Here is a 14,021-nt window from a genome sequence, read left to right on the forward strand (position 1 = left end):
ATCCATGATCGAAATCTGAACCCTGAAACATGGACTCTACTTACCCTCCTATGGTGACTTTTTGTCACAGTGTCTGACTTGCCTCTGTTTTAGAATGACTGGAGATATGGTAAAAGCCAATACAGAGATATAATCTCTGCGGAGGTACAGTTTGAAGAAGGGTCTCCGCCCGGAACATCACCTATCCATGTTCTCCAGAGACGCTGCCTGACCTGCTGAGTTCTCCAGCGCTTTGTGTCCTTTTCTATAATCTCCAAAGTCTATTTATAGTATGGGAACTAAAGCATCCAAATCCCATTTAAATATAAACTTTATAAAGCAAATATTTTTGTGACATATTGTGACAATAAAATGTCAATGAGTGAATAGTGTTGACCTAGATATGATGGTGATGAATATAAACACCAACTGAACCTGTTGGGGAAATAAAAATAACTGCAGATGCTGGTACAAATCGATTTATTCACAAAATGCTGGAGTATCTCAGCAGGTCAGGCAGCATCTCGGGAGAGAAGGAATGGGAGACGTTTCGGGTCGAGACCCTTCTTCAGACTGAAGAAGGGTCTCGGCCCGAAACGTCACCCATTCCTTCTCTCCCGAGATGCTGCCTGACCTGCTGAGTTACTCCAGCATTTTGTGAATAAATCTGTTGGGGAAATAGTTGGTTTCTCTGCTGTAACTTCCAGAATGCTTTAATGAAATCTCAATGGCTTTTTATCCCTGAATTTGGAGGACATTATGCGAGAATCAAAGGTTGAGTGAACGTTGGTGACAATCATAGTTCACCATGCCTCTTCACAGGTTGTAGAAAAGCATACGTTGGAAGAAGGGTCTCAACCCGAAACTCCACCCATTCCTTCTCTCCTGAGATGCTGCCTGACCCACTGAGTTACTCCAGCATTTTGTGATACCGTAGAAAAGCATAATATTGAAGTAGAAATTACAACAACGCCAACTCGATCTTTAGCTGCTTTTCAGCAGCTTAACAACTTCTTGTCACTAAACAACTGTTTTGATGTCTTCCAGTCAGGTTTTCGACCACACCACAGCACCGAGACTGCTCTTCTTAAGGTCTTAACATAGAAACATAGAAACATAGAAAATAGGTGCAGGAGTAGGCCATTCGGCCCTTCAAGCCTGCACCACCATTCAATATGATCATGGCTGATCATCCAACTCAGTATCCTGTACCTGCCTTCTCTCCATACCCCCTGATCCCTTTAGCCACAAGGGCCACATCTAACTCCCTCTTAAATATAGCCAATGAACTGGCCTCAACTAACTTCTGTGGCAGAGAATTCCACAGATTCACCACTCTCTGTGTGAAAAAAAACTTTCTCATCTCGGTCCTAAAAGACTTCCCCCTTATCCTTAAACTGTGACCCCTTGTTCTGGACTTCCCCAACATCGGGAACAAATTTCCTGCATCTAGCCTGTCCAACCCCTTAAGATTTTTGTAAGTTTCTATAAGATCCCCCCTCAATCTTCTAAATTCCAGCGAGTACAAGCCGAGTCTATCCAGTCTTTCTTCATATGAAAGTCCTGCCATCCCAGGAATCAATCTGGTGAACCTTCTCTGTACTCCCTCTATGGCAAGAATGTCTTTCCTCAGATTAGGAGACCAAAACTGTACGCAATACTCCAGGTGTGGTCTCACCAATGCCCTGTACAACGGCAGCAGAACCTCCCTGCTCCTATACTCAAACCCCCTCGCTATGAATGCCAACATACCATTCGCTTTCTTCACTGCCTGCTGCACATGCATGCCTACTTTCAATGACTGGTGTACCACGACACCCAGGTCTCGTTGCATCTCCCCTTCTCCTAATCGGCCACCATTCAGACATGATATCTTCAATGACATCCACTTAAATACAGACAGTGGCTGAATTTCAGTCTTAGTATTACTGGATCTCAGTGCTGCATTTGACACGGCCTACCACACCATATTACTTGACCGATTGGAACACTGGGTTGGACTTTCTGGCCCAGTACTAAACTGGTTTGAATCCTACTTAAAGAACAGGGATAACTTTGTGTCTATAGGTAATTACACATCAGAGTGGACAAATATGTCATGCAGAGTGGACAAATATGACATGCGGAGTTCTCTTCTGTTTAACATCTACGTGCTTCCACTGACTCAGATTATGGAAAACAACAAAATAAGTTACTGTGGCGACACACAAATTTACATAACCATATCACTGGGAGACTATGGTCCAATACAAACACTGAGTAAGTGCATTGAACAAATCAACGATTGGATATGCCAAAACTTTCTTCAATTAAACAAAGACAAAGCTGAGGTAGTTGTTTTTGGAGCCAAAGAGGAACGATTAAAAGTCAGTGCTCAGCTTCAATCGGCAATGTTAAAAACCACGGACAAAGCCAGAAATCTTGGTGTAGTCATAGACTCAGACCTGAATTTCAACAGCCACAATTACAAATTCAGCCTATTATCACCTTAAGAATATATCAAGGGTTAAAGGACTTATGGCTCAGCAGGATTTGGAAAAACTTGTCCATACATTTATCTTCAGTAGACTTGACTACTGTAATGCTGTCTTTACAGGTCTCCCTAAAAAATCGATTAGACAGCTGCAGCTGATTCATAACCCTGCTGCTCGAGTCCTCACTAAGACCAAGAAAGTGGATCACATCACTCCAGTTCTGCAGTCTTTACACTGGCTTCCAGTCTGTCAAAGAATTGATTTCAAAATACTACTGTTGGTTTATAAAACACTGAACGGTTTAGGGCCAAAATACATTTATGATCTTCTGCTCCATTATGAACCATCCAGACCTCTCGGGTCGTCTGGGACAGGTCTGATTTCTGTCCCCAGAGTCAGAACTAAACATGGAGAAGCAGCGTTTAGTTTTTTGCACCACATATATGGAACAACCTCCCAGAAAACTACAGGTCCACTGCAACTCTCAGCTCTTTTAAATCGAGGCTGAAGACTTTTCTGTTTGACGCTGCCTTTTATTAAATCAAATAATTATTCATTTCTTACACTGCACTGTAACTATTATTCTTGTATTTTAGACCTGTCTTATTCTGTTTTAGCTTGTTTTTATTTTCTATTCTCTTTAATGACCGTTTTAAATTGTTTTCAATTGCTCTTTAATGTTTTGTGTAAAGCACTTTGAATTGCCTTGTTGCTGCTGAAATGTGCTGTATAAATAAACTTGCCTTGCCTTGCTTCCCTTTAAATTCTCTGATGATACCACTGTTGTCAACCAGATTAACAACTATGATGAGACAGTGTATAGGAAAGAGATGGAGAACCTCGTATCATAGCAACAACATCAGCAAGATGCAAGAGAAGGTTGTTGAACTAAGGACGTGAGGGGATGAGCACAACCATGTCCTCATCAACAGTGCTACTATGGAGATGGTCGTCAGCTTCAAGTTCCAAGGTATCCATATCACCAGAAACCTAACCTGGTCCCTTCACCAGTAGTAATCAAGAAAACAAATCAGCATATTTCATTTCTTGGGCATCTGAGTAGATTTGACATGTCCAACAATGATTCTCTCAAATTTAAGCCGACTCACTGAAGAACAAGTTCCCCACTGATATCAGGCTCCTGAACCAAACACCTTTTCCACATCCCCTTCCCAAAGGTGCTACCTTGCTACCACTGAGCCTTCTTTTCTCCAGAGCGAATAGTCCAAGCTTCTTTAACCTGTCGATTGACTATCGCTTCTTATCACAAGAACATGTTCTGAACTCTCACTAATGCTTTTGCTGATAGTGGAGTCCAGGGCAGTGCAATGCAGTGCAGTGCTGAGCGAGCACCTCACAATCAGAGCGACCAGCTTTACAATGGGAGGCTACATGTGTATCCATGTGGGGTCTCTCAGACGGTCATTAAATATCTTATGGATCTACCTTGGCCAGGGGAATTATTCTTGGTTTCCGAATCAATAGTTATCATTCATTTAGTACAACCCAGTCATTGTCATTTTTCTGTATAAAAATTGCCAGCCATGAAAGGACACAATGTGCTGGAGTAACTCAGCAGGTCAGGAGAACATGAATAGGTGACATTGCGGGTCAAGACCCTTCTTCAGACTCACCATAGCCTTCCATGATTCTTCCAAATAACAGTGGTTACACTTGAAAGGAACTTTGAATCCCAAGAAAAGGATGTGAAGAGCTCTTTTAAATATTCAGTTGTTTCTTTCATGTCCAAGCATCAAAGTGGTATGAAAGTTAAGATTAAAGAGGATACAATACAATACAATACAATATATCTTTATTGTCATTGTACCCAGGGGTACAACGAGATTGGGATTGCGCCTCCCATACGATGCAATAATTTAAATAATTTAGACAGCAGCAACCCAACGAAACAAAACAGTTGTAACAGTTTTGGACAGGGTAAAGTGCACGTTGATCTATGCGTTGTGGCCATCCGGCTCAGCAGGACCGGTTCATAGCAGCTATGGCCCTGGGGATGAAGCTGTTCCTGAGTCTGGAGGTGCAGGCGTAGAAGGCCTTTTATCGTCTGCCCGATGGAAGGAGTTCGAACAGACTGTTGCAGGGGTGTGAAGAGTCTTTGTGGATGCTGGTGGCTCTTTTGAGGCATCGTGTGTTGTAGATGCCATCTTAAAGCAATCCACGTGCACTCCCATTTGGAGCAGTTATGGAATGAGGAAATCTTGTGTCAGACATACTAGTTTATTGTCATGTATACCGAGGTAGAGTGAAAAGGTTTCAAGAAGCTCCATTCGGGTTCAGTCAGGAGGATGACATCCTGAGGGAGCTCTGATAAAGAATATCAGATCTGAAACATTGCCTCTGTTTCTCTCTCCACAGATGCTGACTAACCTGCTGAGGTATTTCCAGCATTTCCTGTTTTTATAATGGAAGTTAAGGTTGACTTTATTCAGGGAGTCAAGTTAAGTGCAAGTAAAAGCATGGCCGCCTAATGGTGCAGCTGGTAGAGTTGTTCCCTCACAGCGCCTGACCTCTAGTGCTGTCCCTGTAAACGTCTCATGTGCTCCCTCCGACTACATAGCCTATCTTGAGTTAGATAGAGCTCTAGTGGCTAGTGGAATCAAGGGATATGGGGAGAAGGCAGGTACGGGGTATTGATTGGGGACGATCAGCCATGATCACAATGAATGGCGGTGCTGGCTCGAAGGACAGAATGGCCTCCTCCTGCACCTATTTTCTATGTTTCTATGTTTCTACATTGGCTTCCTCTGGGTGCTTTGGTTTCCTCCCACATCCAGAGGACATACAGGTTAGTACGTCAGTTGGCTAATCTTAATTGCTCTCAGTGTGCAGGTGAGTGATAGAAAGATGGGGAAGAATAAAATAAAATTAGTGCAGGATTAGGGTAAGTAATTCAGTGATGACTGACATGGACCCAGTGGGTTGATGGACCCATTTCCATGTTGGATAACTCTATGAAACCCATGCATATTATACCATGCACACACGTCCTCAATATGCCCCACATTCCTATCTCTTTTTTTCTGTTATTAACCTCTAACTGTCTCCATTAACCCATCTGGCTGTATGACTGGACCCCACACAACCCATCACCATAGCAACTCTGGCCACACTCAAACACCAAAGTTCCCATTGCCTCAGCCAAACCTCAGTGATCTAAAACTGCCTTTGTTTTCTCTTTATCCCCCAGTTCTGATAAAGGGTTTACGGACTGAAACATTAACTCTGTGTCTGTTTCTACAAATGAAGGCTGAATGGATGTGTTGTTTGACATCTTCTGCTTTTATTTAGATTTCAGCATTTTTTTTCAAAATGTAAAATTTTCAACATGTTTAATGATTATTGGCAGAAGGATGGGGATCTGAGGCTCTGCTTGACCCCCCCCCCCCCCCCCCACACACACACACACACACACACACACACACCACCTGTGGAGGCAAAAGGCATTAGTCAAGATCCTGCATCAGGGGTCTTCATGTCCTCACAGATGCTGCTTGACCCGCTGCGTTCTTCCAGTGTTATGTTTTTGTTCCAGATTCCTGGGTCTGCGGTGACCTTAAGTAGACACGAAATGCTGGAGTAACTCAGTGGGTCAGGCAGCACCTCTGGAGAAAATGGACAAGTGACGTTTTGGGTCAGGACCATTCTTCAGACTGATTGTAGCGGGGAGAGTGGGGAGAAAACTGGAAGAGAAAAAAAGGACACATGAGGGCTGGCAATAGATGACTTTGGGCAAGGAGGTTCCCTGATAGGCCAATTGTTGGCCAGAGACAGGTGTGAGCTCAAGAGGGATGCACGGTTGTGAACTATGGAGTTGGTCAACAGACTTTTAGTGGAGGAAGGGAGAAAGGGGAGGGGGGAGGGGAAGATGAGGGGTGAAGCAGGTGTTTGCAGAAGCTACATAAAATTGGAGAATTCAATGCAGTGGCCTTTGTCTCCTCATAGAGACAGAGTCATACAGGATAGACACAAAATGCTGGAGTAACTCAGCGGGTTAGGCAGCAGCTCAGGAGAGAAGGAATGGGTGACGTTTCGGGTCGAGACCCTTCTTCAGACTGATGTCATGGGAGGGGGCGGGACAAAGATAGGATGTAGTTGGAGACAGGAAGACAGTGGGAGAACTGGGAAGGGGGAGGGGAAAGAGAGGGACAGAGGAACTATCTGAAGTTAGAGAAGTCAATGTTCATACCGCTGGGGTGTAAGCTGCCCAAGCGAAATATGAGATGCTGTTCATCCAATTTGTGCTGGGCCTCACTATGATAATGGAGTCATAGAACGTGAAAACAGGCCCTTTGGTCCAACTTGTCCATGCCGGCCACGATGCCCCCTCTACAATAGTCCCAGCTGCCCATATTTGGCCCATATCCCTCAATACCTTTCCTAACCCTGTACCTACCCAAACGTCTTTTTAAATGTTGTTATAGTACCTGTGTAGGGAGGAACTGCAGACAAAATGTGTAAGAAGGAACTGCAGATGCTGGTTTAAACCAAAGATAGACACAAAAAGCTGGAGTAACTCAGCAGGACAGGCAGCATCTCTGGAGAGAAGGAATGGGTGACGTTTCGGGTCGAGCATGCTGGTTTACACCGAAGACAGACACAAAATGCTGAAGCAACTCAGCGGGACAGGCAGCATCTCTGGAGAGAAGGAATGGGTGATGTTTTGGGGTCAGTTCCTTCTTCAGAGTCTGATGAAAGATTTTGATGCAAAACATCACCCATTCCTTCTCTCCAGAGATGCTGCCCATCCTGCTGAGTTGTTCCAGCATTATGTGTCCATCTTTGTTATCGTACCTGTCTTAACTGCCTCCTCCGGCAGCTCGTTCCATGTACCCTCTGGGTGAAACAATTGCCCCTTGTCACTTATTTGGCTTATGGATTATTGGATAAGCATCATTGTGATAATTGTACCTTATGACCAACTGCCATCTTAATATATTACAGCAAAGCATGGCGAATTGTTTACTAAACCGATCTCCCTTTGTTCAACCATTTTCTGCTTATCACTGTGATGTAGGCAAACTGTGGGAGGATCTCTCTCTCTCTCTCTCTCTCTCTCTCTCTCTCTCTCTCTCTCTCTCTCTCTCTCTCCCTCTCTCCCCCCCTCCCCTCCCCCTCCTCCCCCCCTCCCCCCCTCAGTTTAAACCTACTGGTTATCTTGGGGGGTGAAACTGATAGGTCCCTCATCTCCCTGAGTCACTGTCCCACCCTCAGTACTGCAAGTACTGTGGCAGGAATCCAACTCTTAAATAGATTCAAAATGCTGGAGTAACTCAGCGGGACAGGCAGCATCTCTGGACGGAAGGAATGGGTGACATTTTGGGTTGCGTCCCTTCTTCAGACTGAGAGTCAGGGGAGAGGGTGACACGGAGATAAGGAAGTGTAAGGTGTGAAGACCAGACATCAAGAGGGATGTGGCTCAAGGAAAATGTAGAATTGTTAGCTCGGAAAAGGTGACAGCAAAGCATAGAGATAAAATTTAATCAGGGGTGACAGTCAGACTGGTTGGAGAACTAAGAAGGGGAGGGATGGAGAGCGAGGGAAAGCACGGGTTACTTGAAGTTGGAGAAGTCAATAGTCATACTGCTGGGTAGACACAAAACGCTGGAGTAAATGTGCGGGACAGGCAGCATCTCTGGAGAGAACAAATGAATGGCGTTTCGGGTCGAGACCCCTCTTCAGACTGTTTTATCTCATTGGATGTTAAGTATTTGAAATAAAACAGAAAATGAGGATATATTCAGCAGGACATGCGGTATCTGTGGAGAGGGAACAATCGTTTCACGTTAATCACCTCTCATTAGAACTCTCATAGTTTATGTACGTTTCAGTTCCATTTGATTTAATTCTTTGTCTTGCCCATTTTAAAAAACTGTTAAAAGTACAAATTATAGAATTAGTTGAAATAAAACAATTAATATTCACTGTGCTCAATTAATATTTTAATGATAGCCACCGGGTAAGTGCATGAAGTATGTGTTTTGAAAACATTCAGACACATGACAGAGAGAATATAGATTGTAAATAACTTTGTTTATCTAGAGTCATAGAGTGATACGGTGTGGTAACATGTCCTTTGGCCTAACTTGCCCACACCGGCCAACATAGAAACATAGACAATAGGTGCAGGAGTAGGCCATTCGACCCTTCGAGCCAGCACCGCCATTCAATATGATCATGGCTAATCATCTAGAATCTGTAGGTAGACACAAAATGCTGGAGTAATTCAGTGGTCAGGCAGCATCTCAGGAGAGAAGGAATGGGTGACATTTCGGGTCGAGACCCTTCTTCAGACCCTACCTTCGATTTAAACCGGCATCTGCAGTTATTTTCCCCTCTTCTACCTTCGATTTAAACCAGCATCTGCAGTATTTTTTTCCTACACGTCTAGAATCAGTACCCTGTTCCTGCTTTCTCCCCATGTCCCTTGATTCAGTGAGCCCTGAGAGCTGTATCTAACTCTCTCTTGAATACATCAGACTGCTGGGGTCCAAGTGCCCAACTCTAACGGTAGGATTGTGAGGAGCCTGTTACCTAGGTAGGTCCACCCGCAGGCATCTTCCAGCAGAGGTCACTGCGATGCGATCCGAAGCAAACATTCCCCGCTGCCAATCCTCCTTCTGGTAACTAACAACAAACGCGCAGTATTCACTTCCCACGGACTCTCACATCGAGCCACGTCTCAAACTGAGGTTCCTAATAAGTATACACCTAAAAAAAACACTCTCGATACAGCCTCAAATATAAAACGGGACGCACTGGGGGTAACTTTCCGATGGAAGGGGGTGCGATTTATCAACATTATTCACATATTCCACGCTGTGTGTTGCGAGTTCCCCCCCCCCCCCCCCCCCCAACTATTAGAGAGCTGGCCAATGTTCACGATTCAAGGTTGCGCACATTGATCGAGGGTCGCTTTGAACTGAAAGTTTCTGGTCTGCTCATTAAAGCGTGATGTTGTTGTTTTGTTGTCTTAAGCAGGTGGGAGGTTTCCAGGCGTGGGACCGTGCCAAACCGCCCACCAAGCATCTCCGGCATCCACAGGGTCACAATTAATCAGTAAACCATCGGTGCAATGGAATCCATTACTTGAAAGGAGGCTTTCCGGGAACGTTGGACTCAACAAGGCGCAACCACGCCGCTTGGAACAGTTGCCGGCCAGTCCAAAGCAACGAGGTGAGTTTACTTGCTGGGGGGGGGGTTGCGTAGGGAAATAACTGCAGATGCTGGTACAAATCGAAAGGTGTTTATTCACAAAATGCTGGAGTAACTCAGCAGGTCAGGCAGCATCTCAGGAGAGAAGGAATTGGTGACGTTTCGGGTCGAGACCCTTCTTCAGACCCTGCTGGGGGTTGCAGTGAGAACTTGTCCAACTACCAAATGCACATTCTGCATGGGGGTCTGAATTCGAGCCAATTCGCTGCAAATTGTGCAAAACGCAAGAAAGTAGGTGTTATACATGTATGCGGCTCCAAACTAATCATTTATTCCCTGAAGAAGGGTCTCGACCCGAAACGTCACCCACCCATTCCTTCTCTCCAGAGATGCTGCCCGACCCGCTGAGTTACTCCAGCATTGTGTGTCTAACCTTCGATTTAAACCAGCATCTGCAGTTTGCTTTCCAACACAATTTATTCATTTTCTGTGATGGGTATCTATTGGAAATAAGCTCTTCCAACCAGCGGGAATCTCAGCCAAAAAAAAACCTGTCCTAACTGCTTGGTAAATGGAAGCGTTGATGTCAGTAACATTTGGCTGTTGTAATTGCTTGTAATGTTGGAAATGTTACGTTGACAATTACGGTCAGTGCGGACAAGGGGCGAGCGGTACGTAGCACGGCCCTGCCCACAATTATTAGCATGTGGAGAATGCATACATTTGCAGGAATGCGTACAAACATGTCTGTTTAACACGACCATCCAAAGCGGTCAGATGTGAATTGCAGCGCTTGTAGTTTCGCAGTGGCTCAAACAAGAAAAGCGAGCTCACACAACACACACACACACACACACACACACACACAGCGAGCTCCACAGTTCTCGGCGTTTGCATTGCAAACGTTTCGTGAAGTGGTTTCGACGGATGGCCACTCGTGTGGGCAATGCAAGTACCGACAAGTGAATGGCAGGTTCTTTTGTGCTCGCTGTGGTAGGTAGGTAGGTACGCGAAACCGCAGGGCGGTTTGTAGCAACCCAGAGATACACCATATAAACCCCACACCATGCCAGCTGGCCTTGGCAAAGCCAAAAGGAAGACCACTTCGCCCTCAGTTTTACAATCAGCGGAGATCTGTGCTGTCTGTAACAGATGAAGTGAGCCGTTCAATGCTATGCATTCGGGTGGTGTTGGTAACGATGTTATTGATGGCCCTGACATTCAACTTTAACCCAGAGGGAGGACAATGAAATTGTGCAGTCTCACTCTCCCAACCAATACATTGTTCCCAGGCATATGTTGAACTTTACATTTGAAATATTTTCTTTTTTTCTTACCTTTTCAATCTTTCCCTTAGCCTGTTTTATTTATGTATCTAAATTAGAAACATAGAAACATAGAAAATAGGTGCAGGAGGAGGCCATTCAGCCCTTCGAGCCTGCACCGCCATTCAATATGATCATGGCTGATCATCCAACTCAGTATCCCGTACCTGCCTTCTGTCCATATCCCCTGATCCCTTTAGCCACAAGGGCCACATCTAACTCCCTCCTAAATATAGCCAATGAACCGGCCTCAACTACCTTCTGTGGCAGAGAATTCCACAGATTCACCACTCTGTGTGAAAAAAAACTTTCTCATCTCGGTCTTCCCCCTTATCCTTAAACTGTGACCCCTTGTTCTGGACTTCACCAATTGTACTATAATTCACTGTATTCCTTTCATTAACCTTAATTGCTGAACCCAATGTTCTGGAGCACCTTTTGCCATCTCAGTTCAAACAGGTTGGACCAAAAGAGAAGCACAAAGTGCTGGAGAGACTCAGCGGGTCGGGCAACATCTCTGGAAGACATGGATAAGCGATGTTTCAGACTTATTCCAGCACTCTGTGTTTTCTTTTAGTAATCTTTTAGTAGTATTTTCTTTTAGCGTCTGCAGTACCTTGTGTTTTCTGCATTAAAAGAGTTCTGTCACTGTGTGGGAGTAAATTGTGCAAAACACAAAGTGCTGGATACACTCAGCATATGTGGAGGGAGTGGGCAGACAATGTTTCGGGTTGAGAGCCTTCTTCAGACTGATCATAGTAGGGGGGTGGAAAGCTGGACAAAAGAGGTGGGGGCAGGACAGAGCCCGGTAAGTGATAGGTGGATACAGAGAGACGGGGGGGGGGGGGGGGTGGGAGGGGGAGGGGGGGGGAGGGGGAGGGGGGGGTTGATTGACCAATTGGCGGAGTAACATCCAGAGGCTACAGATGAAAGGAGATAAAAGGGTCAGATAAGGAGAGAAGAGGAGGAGTGAAATGGAAAGCCAGAGGGAGGGATATAGGTGGAAGGGGATGGGAGGAGGGCAAGCGGGGAGATAACAGGGAAGTGAGGAACTCAGGGATGGGAGATAAGTGAACAAAAGTGGGGTTAGGACTGGGGTGGCTCAGGCAAGATCGAGGGAGAAATGGGTGAGCACTGAGTTGGGGGGGGGGGGGTAGTGGAAAGTGAGAGAGGGTGGGGAAGCTAGTGGGGTTACTTACATATATGTGCTTCCGTACAAAGTTACTGATTTGGAGGCCCCACTAAGGCAAATATATAGAAATGCTAATGTGATGTACTTTTGAAAATTCTACACTGCAGAAAGATATTGTGAGAAAAACTCAATGAACCTACAACATAGTAACTATCAAAAAAGCAGATAAGATATGGTTATATATGACAGGCTAGAAACACACCAGTGTGTTGTCTCTATTAGTGCCAGGGAAACTAATGTTTAATTTTGAGATAAGACAAAAAAAACATGTACCGACCTGTTGCAATGGGCCGCTTGTTAACATTATTCCTTTAAAGTAATTGCATGGTCAACAAAAAAGGTTAACATTTGCTTTTAATACAGTATACACCTCCTTCCTGATGCCAATTAGTGAATTTAAAGAACAGAACATTACTGTTAATATTTGCACTGCTCGAACGGTTAGCAGTATCTTTGCACTGCCACCCTAGCTAGTGGGCAGATCAGGCAGAAGATAAACGTGAAATGGAATTAAAGGGAAAGTAAGATTAATCGAGTTGGGAAGGGGAAGCGAGGCAAGACAAAACCAAAACAACAAAAAATATGGTGTGATATTGGGAAGAGTGCCAGAGTAAAATAATTTTGGTGTGCATGGCCACACACAGATCCTTGAAGGTTGGAGTACAGGCAAAAAAGTAGTCCAAGGGGTTAACAGGGTCACAGAGTCATTGCACAGAAACTGCTTATTTGGCCCACTGAGTCCATAAAATACACTAATCCCATTTTATTATGATCACATTCTCTCTAGATTCCCTCTAGATTTCATCACTTACCTCCAAACTAGATACAATTTATTCTACCAAGTAGCCGATTTTTTCGGGATGTGAGATGGTTTAGTTTAGTTTATTGTCACGTGTACCGCGAGGTACAGTGAAAAACATTTGTTAACTGGAGCACTTGTAAGAAGCCCATGCAGGCACAAGGGGAGTGTGCAAACTCCACATGGACAGCAGCGGGTTTCAGGATTGAACCTGGGCTGCTGGATCTGTGAGGTAGCTCCTAACTAGATCATCTGCACCACTCGATTGCCCATCACCCTTTCCCCATTCCAAATGCCATGTTTTATTCTACAGGGTGAAGAATAGAGTATGAGAGCAGGGAGTTCATGGTGAGGGTGCATTAAACATTGGTTAGGCCAGAGCTAGAATTCTGGTCACCAACTTACAGAAAGGATGTAGAACCAGGAATTTTAATGCAAAAAGTTGCAGATGCTGGGAGTGTGAACTAAAATGGAAAATGCTGGAAATATTCAGTAGGTCTGTTGAGGGAGAAACAGACTTAATGCCTCAAGTTTATCATAAGGTCATAAGGTCATAAGGGATAGGAGTTGAATTAGGCCATTCGGCCCATCAAGTCTACTTCGCCATTCAATCATGAATGATCTATCTCTCCCTCCGAACCCCATTCTCCTGCCTTCTCCCCATGACCTCTGGCACCGGGACTAATCAAGAATCTCTATCTCTGCCTTAAAAATATCCACTGACTAAGCCTCCACAGCCTTCTGTGGCAAAGAATTCCATAGGTTCACCACCCTCTAATAATCTTTAATCTGAATTAGGAAAAGGTAGAAACCAAGCATGTCAAATTGGTGAGAAGCTGACAGTGGAGAGAATAAAGGGAATGTCAGTGATAAAGTGGAGTTGGCAGAAATGATCAAAGTTTAATAAAGCACAGTCTTATTGAAATGGCAGAGAGATGACATTTGCTACGGCACTCTGGCATAAGGCCTGTCGACTAATAAAGCAGCTGCCTTTGATACTTCTGGATAATATTCTTCATTATAAAAACTTTCCATTAGAAATGCAAGTCAGATTTTCCACTTCCAGATGATGTGTGACA

General features: G+C 44.6%; 1 protein-coding gene across 1 annotated transcript in view; it reads left to right on the top strand.

Annotated features, from left to right (window-relative positions):
* The first annotated feature begins 3,358 nt into the window (after positions 1 to 3,358).
* Positions 3,359 to 14,021, top strand: part of rassf9 (Ras association domain family member 9) — a 41,729-nt gene continuing 31,066 nt past the window's right edge. The window contains exons 1-2 of the mRNA XM_078417357.1: positions 3,359 to 3,423; positions 9,453 to 9,647. Coding sequence (XP_078273483.1) covers positions 3,393 to 3,423; positions 9,453 to 9,647 — 226 coding nt within the window. The 5' untranslated portion in view covers positions 3,359 to 3,392. The remainder of the gene's footprint in view (positions 3,424 to 9,452; positions 9,648 to 14,021) is intronic.

Source organism: Rhinoraja longicauda, chromosome 20, assembly GCF_053455715.1.
Source record: "Rhinoraja longicauda isolate Sanriku21f chromosome 20, sRhiLon1.1, whole genome shotgun sequence".
NCBI classification, from domain to species: Eukaryota; Metazoa; Chordata; class Chondrichthyes; order Rajiformes; family Arhynchobatidae; genus Rhinoraja; species Rhinoraja longicauda.